Raw genomic sequence first — 24,241 nt, 5'->3', positions numbered from 1 at the left:
ACAGAAAAGCACAACAGGCGGCCTTATTGCTCATGCAGCAATTTCTTCCAGGCAACCTTTGGGTACAGGAAAATTTTGTACAAGTATAATAATAGCGGGTTAGTGCATTCTAACAAAAAAAAAAAGTTCATTATTTATAACATACCTGACGGCTGATTTCGGAATGGACCCGTAGAGTAGGACGCTGAGCCCTCTGTAGAGTCCGAAGAAGCCATGGCCCTTCACTGTCTTCTTTACGCAGTCGACTATCCCTGTATACTTCTTGGTGCCACCTAGAACAACCAAAGATACATATTATAGGTATAAAGTATAATTTTCATTTAAAAAAATAATTGACGTGACTTATTGTAGATTTGCCGTAAATGGAACTTCTTGGCCGGACAAATGGCGAACGCTGAGTGCTCTCAGCCGGTACAAAATTTAAGACAACAGGCCTGAGATGCCCAGCTGGGCGCGAACCTCGGGTCAGGACGTCGTCTGAGAGGAAGAATATTTGAAAGAATTAATCGACCCTTGTGGGTTGATAGTGATAAGCGCTGAATGAGGGAAATTGTCCACCACGTCGGCGGGGTCGGTATCGGGGTTCTGAAGTGTTTGGTGTCGTGAGCTGATTGGCCGCCTCTATGGCTAGAGTAATCGGGTCGTCGGGATCCCCTCCGGACTCGTCATCACACCAGGTTGTCACACCAGTATGACAAACGTCCTTCGGACGCCGATACTTTCAGTAATGAATGATGTGGAAAGTTTTATATAGTAGCCCGTTGCCTCATATAATATTCAACAAGCCTGAGGACGCGAACCTCGGCTCAGGGCGTCGTCTGAGTATACCATTTTTCAGAGGCGATATTAAATAAAGAATAATAATACATAGCATAGCTACACGTCTGTATCCCCGAAAGGGTAGAGTTGTACAGTAATACACCTAGTCCTCGCCAGCTATGTTTAAGACCTACGTAATAGATGGCGAGCCTATTGCCATTAACCGGGCACAAATCTTGAAAGAAACGTAATATCAATTAACTATGATCCGAACATAAAGTCAAACTGAAGTAAAAGTCGAATTCAGTGGTTTATAAAAAAAAATATTTTTCAAAATTGGCTTACAAAGTTAGCGCTTTTTGAACGTCAATAATTAAATTACATAATGGCCCCGATTGCTGCAGACACCGCCTAATTTTATTTTAAGTTATATCCGTCATTTTCATATTCGTCGAAAAGGAAAGGGGCGGATGATTCACAGCTCTTAATTTTAGGAAGAATGAGTAAATGAATGAATAACCCGGGCGAATCAAAAAGGTACGTCTACTTAACTGTGTCGGGTCATTGACGGATGTAAAATTTTTAGACGGTTGGTTTATATTTGTGCTTAAAATTGACGTGTGTTCCATAAATTTTATGCTTGTCGATTACCCGTCCCTTTCCTTTTCGGCGGATAAGAAAATGACAGATATAACTTAAAATAAAATTAGATGGTATTTACAGGAAATAGCACCACTATGTAACTAGCTGTTACATAATATGTAACTTATAAGTATTTTAGAACCCGAGCCGGGATTCGAACCCGTGACACTACGATGTAAGTCACGACTAGGGTTTGCAGTACCGGAACTGAACTGGATTTTCGAATTCCCGGTACTGGAGCCTATCCAGTACCGGGAATTACCGGGAAGTTTCGAAACTTCGGTACCTACTGAAAAAAAATTAAATTCGTAATTATTTTATGAGTATGACGAAATTAAACACCAAAACGCTTTTTAAAATATTTAATCAACTTACTACTAAATATACTTACTAGTAAATACTAAATATACTTAGCTTTAAATTTGGTAATTGAGATCACGCACACATTACTTCTACATTAAAAAATAACAAGAAACAATGCAAAAGCCAAAGGAAACTGGCCGTGAACACACTGTGTTTATTTTATTGAATGATTCAAAGCATAAGGTTATTTACGAGGGTTGTTCCGAAAATTTTTAGTAAAATAAAAATTAGCCAAGATATGTTAAAGAAATATTTATATTTTTTCAAAATATTCCCCTCCATCCCCTATACACTTGTGCATTCGGCTAAACCAGCTTTCAAAACATTTGAAAAACGCATCTTGCGGAAGGTCGAAAAATTGCTGTCAAAATTCTTCCACGGCTTCGTCTGCTGTTTCGAATCTTCGCCCACGAAGCATTTTTTTCACCGTAGGACATAAAAAAAAAATCGCACGGAACTAGGTCGGGACTGTACGGAGGATGTGGTAACATTTGTACCCCCCAAGTTGACAAATAGTCAACAGTTCTTGCAGCTGTGTGAGCGGGCGCATTGTCCTGGTGAAATAGAATACCACGGACGCCGGTACTTGGGCGTTCATTATTCAACTCCTCGAAAGCCTGTGGCAGACAAACGTTGCAATACCATTCAATTGTAACTGTTCTACGATCTTCTAGTGGAATAACAGCAACTGGTCCACTGCTTCGAAAAAAAGCCGCTATCATTTTTTTATTCACGCTCCGACCGCGAACCACTTTCGTAGGCAACTCGTCCTCTTCAAACACCCATTGCGTGGATTGCTGCTTTGTGAGAGGATCGTACCACTAGATCCAAGATTCGTCAGATGTAAGAATATAGGAAACGTTTTGCGAAGTTCCTCCTTCGAATTTTTCCAGCATAAATTTGCACCAATCTACACGTCGGGACTTTTGCTCATCGGTGAGAGAATGAGGTATTCCTGACTTAGCAACCTTCCTGACTTTCAAGTGTTCATGCAAGATGGTGGAAACTGCCCGGTATCCGATCTTCAGTTCAGCCCGAATCTCTCTATGTGTAATATTTCTATTTTCCTGGTTTAGCCACTCTACTCGAATAACGTTTTCATGAGTTACTGCAGTTGATGGTCGGCCGGGTCTGGGGTCATCGTTCAAGCTCTCTTGACCACGTTTAAATTCACGATACCAATAAGTAATCGTTGCTAACGCAGGGGCAGACTCCCCGAAAGCAGTCGTTTCTAATCACTCGTTTATAATCGTACAAAATCATAGCACGAAAAGCTTCCCGCAAGACGCCCATTGTTGTAAACAAAAGAAGCATGACAGCCAATTTAAAAAAATGTTTAAAAAAATAACGACTTCTTAGTGGCCAATGATTTTCAGCAAGGAGATTAGTGTTGAAATTTGCCGTTAATTCAAAATAGTTTCAGGAAAAAAGAGATTATATTTAAGGTGTGGCTAACAATTTCCGGAACAACCCTCGTATTATGCACAAAATATAACCTACAATATAAACAAACTACCTAGTTCACGATAAATAAACAAGGGTATATTAAAGTACTCACCAGTCTATTACTTTTAAACAAAACACTCATTACATCGTTGCTGTACCAAGATTGGGGCGGCACTGGCATGGCGGAACGGGCCGAGCGGCCAGAAGATGCCAGCGAGCTAACCGAAAACTGCCAAATATTACCGATTACTCTAGAGTACGTACGACTCGTGCACGTACTTCTATCTTGGTTGCGTGCGTTAGCGCGCCTCACGCGTGGTTTTAAAAATTAAAATTTCGTGGCAGTATAAGTGTTTGTACAGTACCGGGAATTACCGGGACATAGTTTAGATTTCCCGGTACTAAAGATTTTTGCATTTCCCGGGAATTCTCGGTATTTTCAGTACCGAGAATTCCCGGGAGCAAACCCTAGTCACGACTTCTCCAAATAATACTACCCCACTATAGAACTGTGACTATCCTGCCCTCGCGTCACGGCAACCGCGCCTTATATCGAGGGCATCGACCAATAGCCGTTCGACGTCTATCTGCGTAGATAGCATTCGCTACGTTTAATGGTCGAAGCCCTCGATATAATTCGCGACGCGGTTGTCATGCAGACCCTGCTGATTTATTTGTTTCGCATGTCACATAGTATTCGCACCGCGGTCCGAAACGGCTAAAGACCCAGAATATAATATTTGAGTGGGTCAAAGATAAATTATAAAATGCTAATCTAGAAATAGGTAAAGATGTCAAAAATCTATTTTTACTTTTCGAATTTTATTTATGAATTAAGTAACAATGAGTTCGACGTTTGACCGCATTTCTTGATGACGTCACAGGACAGTATTTCTATACTAACTCTAAAGAAAACTTTCGTTAAAAGAATCTCATTTGACTAGTTTATTAAGTAGCCTATTTTGTAGTTTCAGGTGTCGAAAAAGAAGTTATTTATGATGTGCAATATAAATAAATCATTAGTAAAAAACTTTAACCTTTGGTACTCAACAAACCGTTCTTACGCTAGCCCACGCAATACGTGTTATTTTAGCTACGATTTTTTGCTTTCTATTTGGAAACTGTCCAATGACTGGAAGCGGATTCCGATAAGAATAAATATTTAAATAATATAGGTAAATAATTCGGGAAAAACTAATGAATGTGGATCGTTGGAAACGCGATCGTAATTAGTTCATGACTCAAGCAAGAATATATTTACGGTAAATGAAGATTATTAATTAATAATTAATAGTTAATTAATTAATAATAATAAGGGATTGTCTTTGGGTGCACTCCCATGCATACAGGGATAATCGCCGGTTGGTGTCACACCACATTTAGATTAAACTGTCTTAAGGGGCCTCTACGTGTTGGCTTCGGCCCCACGCACGCCTTCCAAAAGTCCGGGACTCCATAGGCCCGAGATATGGAAACGACATACAAATTATAATAATAATTAATGAGTAATTATTAATGATAATTATTATTAATTAATAGGCTACTTGACAACCTAATCAAATGAGATATGTACTTTTTACAAAACGTCAAAACGAAATACTGTCCTGTGACGTCATAAATAAAAGTGGTCAACGTCGTATAGATCCCGGCAAACTTCTTGAGCATCGACCTTGACTGCGCACAACCGAATTTTAGATCTCTTTGGTGGTGCGGTACGGGGCGGGTGAATACCGCATCGACCGGCTATTGGTAGATCAGTCGAAACTTCCCCCGCGCACTCTGTCTTCGTCCCTTTGACTCCCGAATACACTTGCGTGCAGTGAAACTGTCACGTTTTTGTTATTGCTCTTTTATTAGATTTTTTTTGTTATTGCTCATTTTTTTAAGTTTAAGAATTAGTTACTAGCACGAGGTCTATGTCTACAGATCCAAAACCTAGCACTAGCTCTGGTATTGCTGGTTTCAATCTCATGGAAGGAATATCATGACGATTAGTTTTTTATTAAGTATTTAAGTATAATAATATAATATAAGTTTTAATAAACTATAATAATAATAGATAAGTTTAGTTTTATTTACATAATTAAATAATATACTTAATAATTGTTTTTTTTTTAATGAAGTTAAGAAAATAATCAAAAGTTCATTTTTTTTGCACGGAAGTATACGTGCGCGAACTTTCCCCCACTACGACACTCGATGCTCAAGAAGTTTGCCGGGAGTTATACCCATTGTTACTTAATTCATAAATACAAAAATAAGTCGAAAAGTAAAATGAGTTTGATTTTTGGATCATCTACTCTTTAGATTCGTTCTCAATGTATTACATTAACCATGAACATATAATACCAGCATGTAGATAGGTACCTACGTAAAGTACAAGAATGTTACCTGTAAGGTGACATTGAACTACATTTCTGTGTCAAGTTGGTTTGCTTTACACAATCTAAGGTCAATAGCCTTAGATATCATTAGGTGTTTTGTCGGACTGTACTTGTTAATAATAAAAGATCTCGACTATATTCCAATTGGCGTAGTCAGAAGTATGTACCTCTGACTACTACCGCAAGATGAACTAAGTACCCACACCTCACCAAGCTTTCTGTTAGACCAACAAACGTGATTGGTAGTGACCCGTATCGCCGTCTATAATGGTCGAGCCAACTGTGTGTGTGTGTACTTATTGATAGGTAGTTGTATTTAATATCGTCACTGAAAAGGCGAAATTACGTAAGCGCCAAAATGCCATTTCAATAAACGTTAACGTAAAATTACATTGTTTTTTCAATTTCAATGTGTAGAACAATAGATATCATAACATGGACTACTATTTTAGGATATTTTGGCGCTTATGTAATTTTGCCTTTCCAGTATACAGTATACCATAATATATATTTTTTACCTAGTGGTAAAAATATATTTTTTTATAAGGCATTTTGCAAAAGGCAATGAAAATAATGTAAAATTAGATACGATTTTTTGAAAATAATCACTGCTATGCATTTAGTTTTATTTAGGCATTAATCTACTTAAGTGGAGAACTAGAAAAAAATACTGCGTAACATAAGCTCACTACTGTATTGGGGTAGTCAGCGGTACATCTATTGCAAGATGAACTAAGTACCCACATTTCACCATGCTCTAAGTACTGCAGTACCTACCTACTAGGGAATTTCATTTTTTTATTACCCTTAGTCATAGAGTAGCCGAACTAAGCAAGAACAATTTAAATAGTTTCAGATAAGTAGGTATGCTTATTCTAAATCGAATTTAGGACATGATTATGCAAGAAATATCACAAAAATATAAACAGATAAGGATACCATTTTTATCCCAATCCTGGATCAATGATTATCAAATACTTTAATGGTTGAAGTGGCTTATCTTGCTGATACAGTACATGTGTCAACAGAATTATGACTTTATTTGACGGCAATTGGTAATATTATTTTTATAATAAAAAAAACAATAGCTAATAGGTGTATAGGCATGAATACTTTACAAATACTTATATAGGTATTTAAGTATCTGTTTTATCTAGTCCCATTAAAAAGAATATTCGAAAATGACTGTTACGTTTTTTTTTACCACAACCTCACCTGATGTTAAGTGACAATGTGGTCTAGGGTGGACTTACCTAGCAAATGCCTATTCACTCTAGCCTTAAGGACTCAAAAATCCAACTCCAAATATACCTATACCTATTTCATCTATTCTTGAGACCTAGCTAAATTGTAGAGTTGGACCATGTTGATTATAAACTTATAATCTAGTTGTAAGATTGCATTGAATTATTTGAATGGATTGTTTCAAATGATTATTTATTAAAGTATGATTCATATAGGTAGTTAATATTCCTACCTACTAATTAAATATTTCATTCATAGTATGGATTTATGTTAGATAGTGGGCATAGTGTAAAATAATAGGGTTATTATTGCATATGGCAGACAAAAATAAAATATCCTGTGTGGATCATAATATGTATATCCAGCTTAAGCTCCCCTAACCAAGTATCATCACTATTTGAATTATTGAATAGGTTCTTACTTCACTTATAAAATAAATGTCTACTGCAGCATATTTTAAGAATTAAAAGGAAATTGTAGAGTCATGCCCATTAGTTAACGACGTTGGTTTTCCTACTTATTTGAATTCGTAGTTTTTAAACCAATAAGAATCTGTTTATGGCAGGCCTTGAATATAATTATTAGAAGTTTGTTTACCGCAAATCGATCGTTTTGTCGGACAAAGTCCACTATGAAGTTCCGCGGATTATGTTCAATGTGCTAATATCGACGTACTTGAATACTTGTAAAATACATATGCAAGTATGTAACCTCTACGAGGTAACTTGACTCTAATTGGAATCCCCTCCGCGCTCACGAAACCATATCAAATACAAACTGATTAATGAAATAAATGACCATCATCAGACACCAGTGTGACGTAAATAACGAGTATTTTTAGCAGAAATGGAAATAGGTCGATCGTGTTTACTAATAAAAACCTTCAATTCGCTACTTCAATTTTTGAATGAAACTATTTATAAAACTGAAAAGGTGTTTTATACTAACCTTTTTCGTCTAGTTGGAGTTGTGTTTTCACGTATTCTGTGGGGAATGTAATACAAATTTCAATGCCACCAGTTATACCGCCGGCAACAACTCCTTTCAGGCCCACTGCCCCTGGTCCAGCCGCAGCCGCTGCTCCAGTTTCTGTCATCCATGGTCTTGAGAATGGATTTTTGAATGTTCCTGGTCTCGAGGACATGTTTTAAAATTTTTAAACACTTAAAAAATTAAACAACGACTGCGGCGTACCCACCCTTCCGGTGACAAAACTCAACTGATTGATTTGATTGATGGAATGATTGGAATGAATCATGAATGAATGTACATGAAGTTTTTTTTTATCTTAGATTTTGGCTTCGCGCGGCTTGCGCATTTGCCACAAACAAAGTTAGGGAAACGGATTAGTAGGAAAAAGAAGGAACGGAATTTGGAAAAGGATCAGAAAGGTGATGGATAAAATAAATATGCCGGGAATTCTATATAAATAATTAGAATAAAATAATTGACATATACATGAAGTTGACATTGACATGAAGCAAAAATGAAGGATGTGTGAAAATTGACTACATTTTTTAATTTTGGCCTGGTTTTAAAAATTATTTTTTTAGTACTGGTAACACATCAATTTCAAGTCGTTGTCAAGTCGTTTGATCACTCATTCATTCATAACCGCAAAGGAAATGTTTGGGAAATGTACTGAAGACTAGGCAGCATGGTCTTATGATCTTAGCCTGACCCACAAATGGGCAAAAGAAAAAAAAATCATTCATTCATTGACGACGCCGCCATTTTGACAGAACATTCGGTCATTCGGTGTTTGTATCATGAGGTATATTCTGTAATTTTATGGGTTTTTAAAGAAAAATAGTAGATAATTGTTAATTTTTATTGTAAGGGGATAAAATACAGTACAATGGCATTAAGAACGTACGGCGATAAGCCGATTAGTTTCCAAATTGAAGAAGGTGGAGAGTTTTATTGTGTCGGTTCAGAGGTAATGAATTTTTATTTGTTTTTCTTAACTGTCGCCTTTAATTTGTTATTGCATGTCCTGCTTGGTTGTTCAAGTAACTGACCTGTAATTCAAAATAGGTCTAGATTTTAGAGAGTGATAAAAATAAACATTCGAAACGTTTTGGTAGAACAATTTGACTTCGTCATCAACAACTATGTTGGAATTATAAACTATATAATTATACTATTTTGTATTATTAATGCTTTATTTTAATACTCTTCTTAAACTGTGGAAGTTTGCTGAAAGAATTGTTTCTGTCACCTTAAAGCGTGTGTCTGTTTTAAGGTCGGCAACTACCTACGGTTATTCCGTGGGTCTCTTTACAAGAAGTACCCTGGCATGGTCAGGAGGACTTTGACCAACGAGGAAAGGAAACGCTTGGTTGACAATGGACTTGGTGCTCATGTGTTGTCCAGCTCAGTGTCTTTGCTCAAGGCTTCCGAAGTCGAGGATATCATTGAAGGAAATGATGAAAAGTAAGTGAATTAGGTCCTTTCGAGACTAAAACATTACAGTACATAAGCTCACGACTATATCCCAATTTGGGTAGTCAGTACATCACATCTAATCAAGCTTTTTGTTAGACCAAAGAAATGCTGTCTGGCCTCAAACTTACTAAAACATGTGGTTATACATAAATGATAGCAGATGAATAAAGTAACTATTTCAGGCAACAATATTTCTAGTAATACTAAGTCATAGGTCAGTCGACGAAACGCATGTTGAAATAAAAAAAACTATCTAATTTTCTTCCAGATACAAAGCAGCAGCAGTCAGTCAAGAACTGGCAACACCAAGGGAGAGCAAGAGCAAGAAGCCTCACAACCCCGCCTGGATGCCTGTCATGCCCAACTCCTCACACCTGGACGCTGTGCCTCAAGCCACGCCCATTAGCAGGACTAGGGTGCATAATAAGAAGGTAAGGTTATACTTAAAGTAACATCTATAATCTAATAAGGTGAGCAGACTCTATCTTTTAATATAGCTTTATATAAATTCCACCATGATTTAATTATTATCCAGATAAATTCCAGATGGCCAGCTCACGGAGACCCTATCCTATACAATGGTTTCCATCCGAATTACCCTACCATACACTTACTCAATGTAGTCTCTTACCATTAGTTCTTTTTATATCTCAAGTTAATTAAGTCTAACAAAGGGATGTAAGTTAATTGTATCATACTTCATTACATTATTATGAACACAGTTTCATCAGTGTTCTAAAAATAACAACTCTCCACAGGTGCGAACATTCCCGCTGTGCTTTGACGACACAGACATGACAGCCATGCTGGAGAACTCCTCTCAGAAGCAGATTCTGGTGCCCATCCGCCTGGACATGGAGATTGAAGGACAGAAGCTCAGGGACACATTCACATGGAATAAGAATGGTGAGGGACATACTGGTTTCCATAAATACATATCACATACTGAGAAGAAACACTCATTCATTCAAACCACTCGAAGAACTCACTGTGCTCCTGTGTGTAACTGGCTTGCTTGCAAACGGGGAGTGCCGAACACCGGCTAATCCCCGGTACCTTTTGCACAAGTTTGTGCAGATTTGAAGAAGATACAAAGATTCAGAACACATATTTGTCCAGTAAGAAATTAATACATGGACAATGTGCTTATGAGGAAATATCCTATATAGTATCTCATGAAGAGCTTACATGGTACAAATTAAAGAGAATGTTGTGCCTTATATTATAAGGAAGTCAAAGAATTGGCCTTTAATGCTACATCAACAAGAGCATGGCTCCTGAATGAAAATTATATATTCAAATTTATCCTTTTTTCTGAAAATGACCTTTATACTTACATTTTTTTCACTGCACTGTGATCTGCCATCAACTTCAAAGTCTTTATCAGATGGTTTATGGTTGTATTTCTTTATTTAGAGGTGCAGTCCAGTAACTGCTATCCTCAAGCCTATGTATACCGGAATTTGATACTATATTATTTTTTAGTCTCTCATCCAGGGAAAGTATATTCCATCTTTTCAGATGTCTTATCTGATGTAGCTACAATTTGTATTAACATTCATTCTTACATTGCAGAGTCAATAATAACACCGGAACAGTTTGCCGAGGTGCTCTGTGATGACCTAGAATTGAACACAAGCACATTCATACCGGCCATAGCATCGTCCATCAGACAGCAGATAGAGGCATTCCCGAGTGAGCCACCGGCCATACTGGAGGAGCAGTCTGACCAGAGAGTTGTCATCAAGCTCAATATACATGTTGGGAATACTTCTCTTGTTGATCAGGTACATTCTTATCTAGCCTGAGGTGTCGCACTGCTAGGCAAAGACCTCCCTCCATTTCTCTAAGGATTCTCTCCAGTGCTTCATTCAGCCAGCCTTCCAGGAAAACATCCAAGTCGTCGCGCCATCTTCGCTTTGGTCTGCCACGCCTGCGTCTGTCTCTACTCAAAGTGCAGACTCAAATGGCGGACTTAGTCCTCCCAGGCGTGAAGTTGAAGTGGAATTGGGCAGGTCACATCTATCGGATGTCTAACGACCTGGGTCACCACAGAACAGTCTCCACACTGGACTGTCCTTTGTTTGGTAAGGACTTTGCAGCCTTGAATCACCTGACTGACCGAAAAACTAAGATGATTCCGTGCATCGGAGAGTGCGTCACGCCCTTGGTTCTGGCTACTAACCGTAAAAAAACACGTACACCAACCCGCAGTGGAGCAGCGTGGTGGAGTATGCTCCTTGCCCCCTCCAGTTGATTGAGGGGAGGCCTGTGCCCAGCAGTGGGACGTATATAGGCTGTTTAAGTTTATAATATTTACTGATAAGCTATGTTATTCCAGGTTGAGTGGGACATGTCAGAGAAAGAAAACAACCCAGAACAATTTGCTATGAAGCTGTGTGCCGAACTAGGCCTGGGCGGCGAGTTCGTGACCGGCATAGCGTACAGTGTGCGCGGGCAACTGGGCTGGCACCAGCGGACCTACGCTTTCAGTGAGGCGCCGTTGCCTATTATAGAGGTAAATAAATATCTTTATAAACTTGACAGGCTCAGGATAAGACAAAAGCTAACTGACACACCCTGGACACCTCACAGCGAAACGCGAAAGTGCGAGTGGCTTGTGGCCATTTAGAACTAAATTAAGACTTGTATGGGGTGAAGTTCGGCCAATACGAATTGGTACGGGGCGGAAAGATACCGTTCTATATTATATTATGTGGTATTATTTATATTTATTCTTCCGAATTCGATCTTACGATGGATGTACCTGTGGCTAAGTTCTCCTACAAGGAATAACCTGCGTATAACTCCCGGCAAACTTCTTGAGCATCGAGTGTCGTAGTGGGGGAAAGTTCGCGCACGTACACTTCCGTGCAAAAAAAATGAACTTTTGATTATTTTCTTAACTTCATTAAAAAAAACAATTATTATATTAGTAATTATGTAAATAAAACTAAACTTATATTATTATAGTTTATTAAAACTTATATTATATTATTATATTTAATAAAAAACTAATCGTCACGTAAGTATGATATTCCTTCCATGAGGTTGAAACCAGCAATACCAGAGCTAGTGCTAGGTTTTGGATCTGTAGACATAGACCTCGTGCTAGTAACTAATTCTTAAACTTAAACAAATGAGTAATAACAAAAAAAAACGAACAAAAGAGCAATAACAAAAACGTGACAGTTTCACTGCACGCAAGTGTATTCGGGAGTCAAAGGGACGAAGACAGAGTGCGCGGGGGAAGTATCGACTGATCTACCAATAGCCGGTCGATGCGGGACTCACCCGCCCCCGCGCCCCGTACCGCACCACCAAAGAGATCTAAAATTCGGTTGTGCGCAGTCAAGGTCGATGCTCAAGAAGTTTGCCGGAACCTATACCTTGGTGAAAATCCTAATTGGGTATTGACTGCGTCAAAAGATAAATTATAAAATGCTGATCTAGAAATAAAACCCAGACTAAAATGAACAAAAATATTATCTCATTTTACTTTTTGACTGATTTAAGGTTTTAATTAGGAATTAGGTACATGACAAAGAGAACGACGTTCGAAGAGAAATTTTCCATCGCTAAAATATAGAATTGAAAATAATTAAAAAAAAAAGGTCAGATGGACAGATCAAAGTGATCCTATAAGGGTTCCGTTTTACCTATTGAGGTTTGGAACCCTAGAAACACACAAATCTATTTTGCGACGGAAATATCCACTTGATATTAACTCAGGACCGTGGTCTGAATCATCCCCCTCAGGATCCGTTACAATGTCACTAGCACACTGTAAGCGCGAGTAAAAGAGCAACTCGAGTCGACTGTAAGGAGTGTCCGCCCTGTGCTATAGGCGCAGTTTATACACGTATCTTTTAACAATTTCTCACTCCCCCCCTCTATTCCAGACTCCCTACCGCCAGTCGTCGGACGCCGAGCAATGGGCGCCGTTCCTGGAGACGCTGACCGACGCCGAAATGGAGAAGAAGATCCGCGATCAGGACCGCAACACGCGCCGCATGCGCCGCCTCGCCAACACCACGCCCGGTTGGTAAACTTCACGGTTATACAGAGGACATAGAGCACGGAACGTAATTACGCTCGGCCAGTGTTAGAGGCGGCTTTAATAATGACACGTTTGACGGGTATCGAACACAACTACATAGTTTCAAGTTTACTTGTTTCTGAACGGTTTTTAGATTGAGTCGAAAATTATAAAAAAAATGTGCAACAATAAAATAATTCGATTCCCGTTTCAGCGAACCTTAAACAATCCCAACATAATAATGTGATTTAAACAAACCAATAAACCATAATATAAGCTCACGGAGTAGTCAGAGATACATCCATCGCAAGATGAACTAAGCACTCTACACCTCATCGAGGTATCGAAATTCGAATAAAAGGCGTATAGTTGCGGGGCTCAACCGTTGTCAAATTACCCTCAAATCTGCGTAAACATTAACTTCATTCATTTATAGAATCTAATAGTCTAATAGATAGATAACCTAACAGGAGGAGCAGAGCCACGAGCCTCTAGAAGATAACTATGGTCGTAGCATGCTGCATATCGCGCGAGAAGCCATAAATTAATCAATATAATTACTTTTGTAACCGCGCCATGGCCAATATAGAGTTGTCCCATTCATTTATCGTATCCCGCGTGGCTATCGCGGTGTGTCTGGCATCAGTCCTTAAATTGATATTATAAACGGAAGTGACAGTACCAGTCAATCAGTCCATTAGTGTCGGTTCTAGTAGCGGCCGGGCGTGATAAGTTTCGTGCTCTATGGTTATACACGAGAGAGACGATACGAAACTGTAATATCATTATGCTATGCCTATCAGGCTAGCAGTATACTACCTATAATTATAAATATTAATCGTATGTAGGTCGATTGGAAAACAAGCAAATTAAATTAATCAACTCGAATTATAAGCTGAAGTGTTTAAAAAAACTACTCGATATTAAGTTCACATTCAAAGATATAAGACTGAAACTTTAAACAAGACCAAATAATTAAAAACTATTTTGTATCGTTTCTCAGAAGTTGTTTATCTGAAATTAAGAGTAATGTTCTCATGCTCTATGTTGTTACATATTGAACTCATGGTATAATAAAATAAGGTAGGTATTTGAAGAGTAGATACATAAGTTCTTATCGGGATGGGCAGAGACAATTGTCATCCACAAGCATAGACTTAAGAATATTGAATAATACGGCGTATAGCACGGTAACTTCCGCCCCGCACCAAATCGTATCGGGCGCTTAGCTTTACTACACCCCCTCTGGGTCTTACTTTAGTCTAAATGGCCGTAAGCCTAGCGGCTGGCAGGAGTGACGGGGAGCGCGCACGGACTATCTATCTCGCTCACACTTACACGGTAAGGCGGCTCAGTAGTGCAAGACAATTTGCAGCATTTGATGTTGAAGCCCTCAGCTGGTATGATAAAAATTAAGAAAAGGGCGGTTAAAAAGGCAAGGAAAGCAATTCATGTAAGAAAGCAATATTGCAATTTGACATATATGTGCATGGCGCACTTAGTTTTATATGCGCAAATGTCAATTTGCAATATTGCTTTAGTTATCAGACTTATTTTATGTTACCATGATTTTAGCAAATAAAAGGGATTGTCTGTAACAAATATAAATGCTACAAAATGCATGAAAAGCACATAATTTTAGGCTTTGGTATGTTGGGCTTTGGTATTAGTTTCTTTTTAGTATTTTAATTTAATACAATGGCAATATTATTTTAATTAGTTAAATGTGTACTTAAGAAGCTAATATGGCAGGCTATCTTAACGGTCTATACCTTACAGGTTAGACAGAAACCTAAATGTTCATTATGATTTTTGAGAGTATTAATTTATTTTCGTATGACTGACTATGTAAATGACTATTAAGTTTTCCTACATCGTTTTTAACTTGTTTCCTTTTTTATTTTAAATTATTATGAGTTTGAGTAACAATTTTAAGATGTTTAATACAATTTACAATTTAAATCACAATTATTTAATATTATAACTTATCATTATAGCAAATGTTGTATAATAAAGTATTCCTAAGACGCCTTTGACAAGTACAACTCGACTTCAAATAAATCTTTATTTATGTTAAAAGTTTATTAGTAAAACCTGCACGAAAAATATCTAGTCTGAGAAACAAAATGGCCGCTTACTGCCAAAAAAAAAACACTGCTTTAAATCATTTTTCGTGTAAGATTTACTAGCATTTTAAAAAGTAAGTGGACTGTTAAATTTCTATCACATTAAAGAGATTTTTCCAAAATTTTTGGGTATTTTCATTTTGACAACCATCTTGGATCATCATTTCTAACATTTGGCTCGCAATGGGTGATTAAAATGACACAATCTGCTTACCACCATCATTCTACTTTTGGAATATGGCAATACTATGTAGTTTGGACTATTGATAAAGTTAGCAAAAATTCATATTGTAAATATTTTCAGTACCTACTCGATAATCATGTTAATTTTATATCAGAATACTTATTTTTTTTTATTTTTTTTTGCTTCTTTGCATCTAGTCTCGCTTTTAGTCTAAGTTAGTGTTGCCATATTCTGAACGGAAAACCGACAGATCAACGGACGGTGACGTAATGTTTTCTGGTAACAGATGTGTCGTTGGGCCGCGCGGTGAACCGCCTCATCAGAGCAGACGAAGCCTTATTCGCCACCACCCCGGAAAAAAGGAGGAAAAAGATTTAATCACCCACTGCTGGCAACACCGACGATTACAGGAGATTTTACTGTCAAGAGGGCGCCATTTGTAAAATGGCGGACATCGGTTTCTACGAAAAAACGCGGTTTTAATATCTGGTAACATTGTGAGTTTAGATAATAAATAGTTGCCATGTTTAAAAATTATATTATCCTAGAATAGTCGCTTCCAAAATTCTGTAAATTAGTAAACTTTTTAAATATTACAACTTAATATTATGAAAACTAATTCATAAGTAGATTTTCTTAACAGGTTTCTAGACATGTCTCAGTAAGTTGTACTACGTTAGGAAGGATTATTTAGCTCCCTTGACAGTATATTCTTTCTTTAGTCTTAACATTATCTAAAAACCTACTCTCTTAAAGATTTTGAATATTGAATCTGTCGTATCTATTAGGAAACATTGCTTAGAGTGAGATTTGGCATTAGTTAGAACCGCTATTACATGGTATAAGAAAACCAGGTATGCTCAAAAGTGACAGATAACATTACAAGGTTAGCCTCTGGGCTGACGTCACAACACCCTGCGTTGCCATTTCATAAAAAATAAATTACCCGTGACCAAAATTTGTATATTTACTTCACAAGGAAAGTTTGAACTTTTAGTAAAAGAGTTATAGTTTTAGTGCTTTTTAATATGTGACAATAGTAATTAAATACATTACACAGTAATTCACTTAATATTCAATAATAAAATTTATGTCCTTGGAATGTTGGAGATACCAATTTAATGGTAAAACAGTGGTAACACTTACGTCATCAAAGGGCTAGCAATGGCGGCTTATCATAGGATTGAGCTTACCTGGTTTTCTTACCTCGTGTTTTGTTTTCTTAGAGGTTCTTCAGATAATGAGATTGTTATCGTAGACATTAGGGCTACTGCCTTGACTCAGGCCAGGTCATAAAAAGTATTCCTGAAACATTCCTGTCGCATTTCCAGTTCTCTATTCAAATATTTCGACAACATGATACATTCAAATACTAGATGTAAGATTGTGAATTCCATTTTTAAACTTGTGACAATGTATTTTTTTATTACTGGCATGGTAATTCAATTCTTGATTAATGGCTTTTAAAAGAGGTACATTTCAGTACAATTGGCGCTGTATAAATTCAACGGGATGATTACCTATTTTTTCATTGCTCGGGTACATTTTAATTGTATTATAATTCAATTCAGTAATGGAGAAAATACATGACCTCTCGAATGATGTAACAAGACGAAAATAGTTACGTGATAATGATTATTTATTGTCCTCTTGCAAGATGCTGGACGTCGTTGTTTTAATTCGCCTTAACTGAGCCAGGCACAGATCTAAGGGCCATACAGCCTTTACCATATTTCTATATAGTTGTACTATATTACGTTATACTATATAGTTGTCATCCGCTGACCCATATTTAGCTCTAGAACAAAAAAAAAAAATAGGACGTGCACAATTTACGCGCAAAGACAACATAAAAAAAGTCTCAAAGTTAATTTTAAATTAATTAGACATTTCTAAACATATCTCTGTCTCATTCTTGCACTTATCATAAAAGAAGGATGACAATATTTTTAATGCTCTGAGATTAAAATTAAATTAAGTTTCGTTCGCTAGAAACGGCATCGGTACAGATCCTATTACTGAAGCACAAGTGATTTGGGAAGAATGTGAAAATCTCTGTTTCAGATTATTAGATTAAGTTTTTTTTAATAGTACTATTAGTGTATAGTACGTGTTTTTTAAAGCCTTATCATTTTCGATGGCTGAGTAGTTCTTCGAACACCGGAATTTCCTAGAATCGTTGATCCAGTTAGAACTTATTTAAATTGTCGATTTATGTGAGTTCCAACTATTTACAAAAACACAATAGATTCTAGGATATTTTTACGTTTACGGTAATGATATATGTGATTTTGTTCGTATTTTGACATAACGACATGACTTATTTGGGTTCACATGTTAGCACCAATCGACAAAACGACATAGTTATATCGTCAAATCGATATATACCTCTAGATGAGGACAGTCAGACTGAATGACTACTTCAAAGAAAGGACTGACTTCGCTGGGAGTAGCGTCCTCCATGCCATATAAACCCAACTCATCTGCTTTTAGTCAATGATACAATCACAAAAAAAAAGAAACGATAAAATCATGGTATAAGAAAACCAGCGGGCTTAGCACCGTAAGCACGCGACTCCTCGTCGCGACAGAGATCATCTATCTCTTTCTGTGCAGTACTGTGAGAGAGTGACGGGTGACGTATGTCGAGGCGAGAAAGAGGTGCGCTTACGGTGCTAAGCCCTCAGGTATGCTTTAAACTGACAGCTAGCATTTCAAGGTTAACCCAGCTGACATTTTCCCAGACTATGTTGCCATTTCGTAAAAAAAAAATACCAACGTCCAATATTTTTAATTTGCTTTGCAAGGAAATTTTGTATTTTTAGTAAAAGATTTACGTACAGTTTTAATGATTCTTGTATATGTGACAAATAATAGTAATTATAGAAGGAAAGCTAGAAGGAAAGAGAGGGAGGGGAAGACCAAGAAGAGCTTCCATGAAACAGATTAAAGAAAAGGTTAACGTCGTGTCTTATAGGGAAGTCAAGGAATTGCCATTTGATAGACTGGAATGGAAAATGCTACACCGACAAGAGCGTGGCTCTTTAATTGATGATGACGATTATTATTTAAATACATTAGTCAGTAATTCCCTTAATTTTCTATAATAAAATTTACGTCCTTGAAATGTTGGAGATACCAATTGAATTGGAATGTTGGTAACACTTACGTCATCAATGGGCTAGCAATGGCGGCTTGTCATAGGATTGAGCATACCTAGTGTTCTTATACCGTGGATAAAATGACAGTGTTCGAGGAAATGCGTTTCTCTAGACTAGTATAAGTGCAACGATATGTACATATCGTTTGGTATTACGGCTGAAATGTTTTCTTTATTATGAAATAAATATCTTATCTAGAGGGTGATTGTTTTATTCGTTTATTTACACGCTCTTCCGACACCTTACCCTTCTAATTACCACAGATTATTATCATCATCATCATCAGCCCATTAACGTCCCCACTGCTGGGGCACGGGCCTTCCCTATGGATGGATAGGGAGATCGGGCCTTAAACCCAGTGCGGATTGATGGTTATTAACGACTGCTAATGCACCCGGGACCAACGCGCAACGGCTTAACGTGCCTTCCGAAGCACGGAGGAGCTCGAGATAAAAACTTTTTTTTGTGGTCACCCATCCTATGACCGGCCTTTGCGAAAGTTGCTTAACTTCAACAATCGCAGACCGAGCGCGTTTACCGCTGCGCCACCGAGCTCTTCCTCAAATTGTTATTATTGAGTTAAAATTTGTTTTTTTTTATATTATTGAATTATTGTCATGTTCATATTGTGGAGGGCGTCCAAAATATAAAAAAAAGGTTCTCCCTCAGCATAATGCCGCGACACGACGTGATAGGTTAGAGTGTGATAGGTGGTGAGTAACTGTGTTAGTGAAAAGAGCACTAAACACCATCTGACTGACTTAACAGCTAATAATAGGGTAGGGAACAACCTCCGTGGTCCGAGGTCCCGGGTTCGAATCCCGGTGGGGACATATCACAAAAATCACTTTGTGGTCCCTGGTTTGGTTAGGACATTACAGGTTGATCACTTGATCGTCCAAAAAGTAAGATGATCCGTGCTTCGGAAGGCACGTTAAGCCGTTGGCCCCGGTTACTACATACTGATGTAAGTAAGTAGTCGTTACATGAGCCATGTCAGGGGCCTTTGGCGGCTCAATAATAACCCTGACACGAGGGTTGATGAGGTTGGTAATTCACCTCACAATCCACACGATAGAAGAGAAGTAGATACGATTTTTTTTAACAAAGTCAGGTATCAGATTACTGCAGTTTATTCAGAAAAATAACTTATTGGAAAACGTGCTTCAAGCAACTACTGAAAACAAAAGATTAATAAATGATAAACATAATATTTCTTATTCCGAATATAGAATTGGAGTTGTATAATTAATATACGATTGGAAATGCCAAGCGTTATTGTTGCGTAGGCTAAATGTCAGTTTATCATTATATTTTTCACGGGTATTTATAGAAATTAGTTAAATAATAAAACAGTTAAATAATAATGTGAATACAGGGTGTTAGTGACATGGTAACGAAAACTTTGAGGGATGATTTAAACCATGATTCTGAGTTGATATCCTGTGGAATTTTCCGCCGAGATGTCCACCCGCGAATTCATTCGCGTGGCGATTTTTATCCGATTTGAGTTCGTCAAATAACGTATTGTGTACGGTATCTTACGCACTACATACATAGTAATTCTCTAGTATCCATCATTCTCGGACTTGGACCTGTTTCGAACCTGTGGCCTTGAGTCACAGAGTCAAGTAGCGCGTCGTACCACTCATCTATCTTCTCAAAATTCATAATAACAGTAATTTTATTTTTGTCAATCTTTTAATTGACTACGTCGCTACGTTTGCTACGTCGTAGCACGTGTAACGTAGGCGTAGCATGAGGCTATTTATGAGCGAGGTCTAGTACGAGTAAACACTTTGTTGTGTAATTATTATTATCACATCACAAATTTAAGACCCACGCTCGGTGTAGCATCCTCCATGCTACTTTTTAGGGAAAAATAGGACAGTGTTTACCCTCTTGCCTTCTGCCCCGCAGTACTCTGTCTGACGCGAGTGGGATGGCGCCCAGAGTAGTCTATTTCAAAGCCGTATTAGGACTCTTGTCCTCCGTCTCTGAATAGTACTGACAGTTATTGCTGCCCTCTGTTAGTTTTGGTTTGAGACATAAATATTTACCCGGATAGAAAGATTGAAACTATCTTGTCTATTGCGATTTATTAACAAGAATCACATTTGAATGTAACTTGTTGGTAGAACGCTTGCCTCTCACTTTGAGGTCGCAGGTTCGAATCCAGCACAGGCCTAAACCAATGATTGTCTAATTTTATCCGAATTTATTTTTGGATCATAAATGATTACCACGAGCTCAGCGGTGAAGGAAAACATCGTGAGGAAACCCACATTCCCGAGAAATGCATTTTCGGAGGTATGTGACGTAACTTGTATTGGGCTGGTTTTCCCTTCGCGGGTTGGAAGGGTAGACAGGCAGTCGCTTCTGTAGAAAACCGGACCTGTCAATTCTTAAGGTTAGGTAAGCGGACTCTGTGAAAAACGGGACGACGTTAGGGAGATGAGATGTGATAGGTAAGGTAGTGAGTGAACTGTGAACTTGCAAACGTGCGTGATCCAATTCCTAGACGTGCTAAGGTATGCAGAGCGCTCCATCAATCCCGTATCGACCGCCACCGAAGTACCCTTTGCATCTATTTCGGTTTATAAGACAAGAATCCGTGATAGCTCTGTTCAGAGAACGCGTGTCTTAAATCCTGTTCGGGTTCCAATCCTGGCTCAGGCTGTTAATAACCGAATTCGACGATATCACTGTTTTAAGTTTACGCGGTTATTATCATAATTAAAGCACATAATAACGGGTTCTTACCGCGTTTAAATATCGGGAGTCTCATATCCCCATTTAAACGCGGTAAGAATCCGTTATTATGTGCTTTAATTATGATATCACTGTTTCCAGGATTTGTGCGCGGTTAATGGCAATAGGCACATTTAAAACGTGGGCCGACGAAATAATGTCAATGGCTGGAAACACCAGACCTGGACCAGATTCGTGGGTAACAAAAAGTAATGGAGAGAAATGGGGGAGGCCTTTGCCCGAGGGCACACGGATTGGTTATTGTAGATCGTAGATTAAGGAAAAACTTTAAAATGTAACTTCTATATCTGATAAATAAATAAAATGGCAATAGGCTCGCCCCGTATTATATGGGACTCAAACATAGCAGGCGGATGACTGCCCACAGATGACTGTTTTGTGCTCTGTCATCTATCTCAAGACCTTTGACCAATACCATGAAGCAAATACCAAACGCTGCCTACCAACTTCTGGTAAGAAGTAGCTCTGTTTACCCCTATTGGGAATATGGCGCGCGTTTATGCATTGTTATCTACGTATACCTATACACACTATAGATATGACACTTTGACATTAACAGGACTCGCACAAATAAGCCTCCCTCAAGATTTATCGGTTGTACGAGAATTCAAGTTTGGAACGCTGGCGCTGATAAACACGTTGTGCGCAAGCGTGGTAACGGCCAATGTTGTGCGGCGACTGACGGTTGAGATCTGAGGTGTAGGGATGGGAACATGTCGATCACTTTTTATCGATAAAAATGTTGAAGTTACAGAACACGGCTGAGTAACTTATAATTTTATTTGTGATATCTACAACAGCGTATAGAATAGATGCATGCATTTTTTAAGTTCTTTTTGGGTAGACATGATTGAAATGATTAATTCATGTCAAAAAATAAAGCATCTGTTTAATAAGTAAGTACTTGTGTAAAATATGATGCAGATAAATCATTATATAATCAGTTACGTAGATAAATGTTCAAACATCTATAAATTGTTTCGTGGAATGTGCGTGCAATAAAGTATATTTGATTTGACTTGAGTTATATAAAATATTTATAACAAGTTGTCAAAGCAACATTAAATATTTACAAATAGATTTAGAAACAAATTGCACTCATGTTTGTAACAATAAAAGAGGCGCTGAAAAGGGAAATGCTCTTAAACGATATCTCGCTTGGCAATATCTTGCCCCGACGACGACAGTAATTCCATAGAGCTTTTGCCCATATAACGTGCTTCATAGCCTTTAGTCGACTCAGCACGTCCCTAATCGCGGATTTCTCGACACTCAGTCTGATAAAATGTTTGCGACAAGCGGAGGGAAGCGCGCCGACCCGCGCCCCACTCCCGCCAACGCGAAATTCAAAACTAGAATCATAAACGCCAAATAAAAAGTAAAAACACCCATAAATTATCTGTCAAAAAAGTTTGCCTATAAAAAACCTGGTAATTTAGTGTTTCGTTTTAAATCTTGATGTTGCATGTAGGTTATTTAGATTTTAAACTATTAAAATAGTTATACTTTGTGAGTCTACGGCTGTGTAAGTTTACCAAATGTTTAAAACTTGATTTAAGGATTGTGTACATTGTATTGGAATGTATTATTTGTGTGAATATTGTATGAAATTGACATAAGTGTGCGTTGGTCACATATTCTATGGATGTTCCTTTTAAGGTAAGTTGCATTATGATTACTTATTGTAGTTTTTAAACGGATAACTAATCATGGCAAACCTAATTTGCTTAACAAAATAAAGAATGAATTTTTAAACATACCAAACCAGAAATATGCAAATTGTTTGATTTTATTTATTAATCTAGATCGATATTATTTTACAAAAATATTTTTTTTCTTTACAAACATTTTGTGAAAGGTTACAATATAATTTTCTTAAACTTTTTTCCTAAATGTGTTCTAGGACAATGATTCGCGGATTAATTGATAATAAACTAAGTATAATAGGTAGTTTAGTGTGTGCTTCACTAAGCACAAGCTTCATTTCAAGGTTAAGTATATTATAATCTTAATCATTTACTTGAACAAGTAAATATTTAAGAGATATTCTCCAAGGTACATGTCGCATGACCTCGCAAATAAAACAGTAGTACGTGTGTCTTCACTTGATTTTTTCTCGAAGTTAAGTTCTTCTAGTAATGCTTCTAAACAACTTGGATATTTCAGATTTTTAGACACAAAAGCGACCGAACCGTGGTATAAAACAGATGTATGTATTAGCTTTTTAATATTATAAAATCCTGTTATGATCTTTAAAAATTACGTCACGTGTCCTCGATTCAATACTTGGATGCAATCATCTATCTACTCTTATACTACTCTAAGTGGGTTCGGTTCACATTCCTCTTCCAGTAATTTCCGTCAATACTCGCACCTAATCTCAGTACTCGCATCTTTCATACTGTCATACATCCTTTTCCAAGCAATCCATACACACTTTCTCGGATCGTCCCGTACCCTTATATCCATCTACTTACAGCATAATTTTGTTTTTTTTCTTTAATATTATAAGATCTCATCATATTACTTATTTAAAGATTGCGTCACGTTTTCACGTTTCAATACCCACTTGGATACAATAGTATGATTAATTCCAGTAAATAAGTAATAAGGAAATAAGGCTTTATGTCTGCGTTATAGGAGCTTCAACACGCTTTATTGATCTGTACCTA

At 37.6% G+C, this 24,241-nt stretch overlaps 2 protein-coding genes across 3 annotated transcripts in view; one reads left to right on the top strand and one right to left on the bottom strand.

Moving 5' to 3' along the window:
• The window catches only part of LOC126375909 (putative tricarboxylate transport protein, mitochondrial), a 31,977-nt gene extending 23,904 nt beyond the window's left edge, over positions 1–8,073 (bottom strand). The window contains exons 1-2 of the mRNA XM_050022999.1: positions 7,788–8,073; positions 146–272 (exon numbers count right to left, since the gene is read on the bottom strand). Of these exons, the coding sequence (XP_049878956.1) occupies positions 146–272; positions 7,788–7,983 (323 nt within the window). The 5' untranslated portion in view covers positions 7,984–8,073. The remainder of the gene's footprint in view (positions 1–145; positions 273–7,787) is intronic.
• Positions 8,074–8,576: 503 nt separating this feature from the next.
• Positions 8,577–16,926, top strand: LOC126375898 (SWI/SNF-related matrix-associated actin-dependent regulator of chromatin subfamily B member 1-A). Of its 2 annotated transcripts, XM_050022986.1 has the most exons (8): positions 8,577–8,778; positions 9,085–9,275; positions 9,556–9,718; positions 10,046–10,193; positions 10,863–11,074; positions 11,629–11,805; positions 13,190–13,328; positions 15,923–16,926. In XM_050022986.1, exons 1-8 carry the CDS (start codon positions 8,698–8,700, stop codon positions 16,012–16,014), a joined length of 1,203 nt encoding a protein of 400 aa, XP_049878943.1. In that variant the 5' UTR covers positions 8,577–8,697; the 3' UTR covers positions 16,015–16,926. The 2 variants fall into 2 exon arrangements, with proteins under 2 accessions (XP_049878943.1, XP_049878944.1); XM_050022987.1 differs by lacking the exon at positions 15,923–16,926 and having other exon boundaries at positions 8,578–8,778; positions 13,190–15,576.
• Positions 16,927–24,241: the final 7,315 nt, after the last annotated feature.

Source organism: Pectinophora gossypiella, chromosome 20, assembly GCF_024362695.1.
Source record: "Pectinophora gossypiella chromosome 20, ilPecGoss1.1, whole genome shotgun sequence".
NCBI lineage: Eukaryota > Metazoa > Arthropoda > Insecta > Lepidoptera > Gelechiidae > Pectinophora > Pectinophora gossypiella.
The sequence above is the reverse complement of the archived record's forward strand: the minus strand, read 5'-3'. Positions and strand labels throughout refer to the sequence as shown.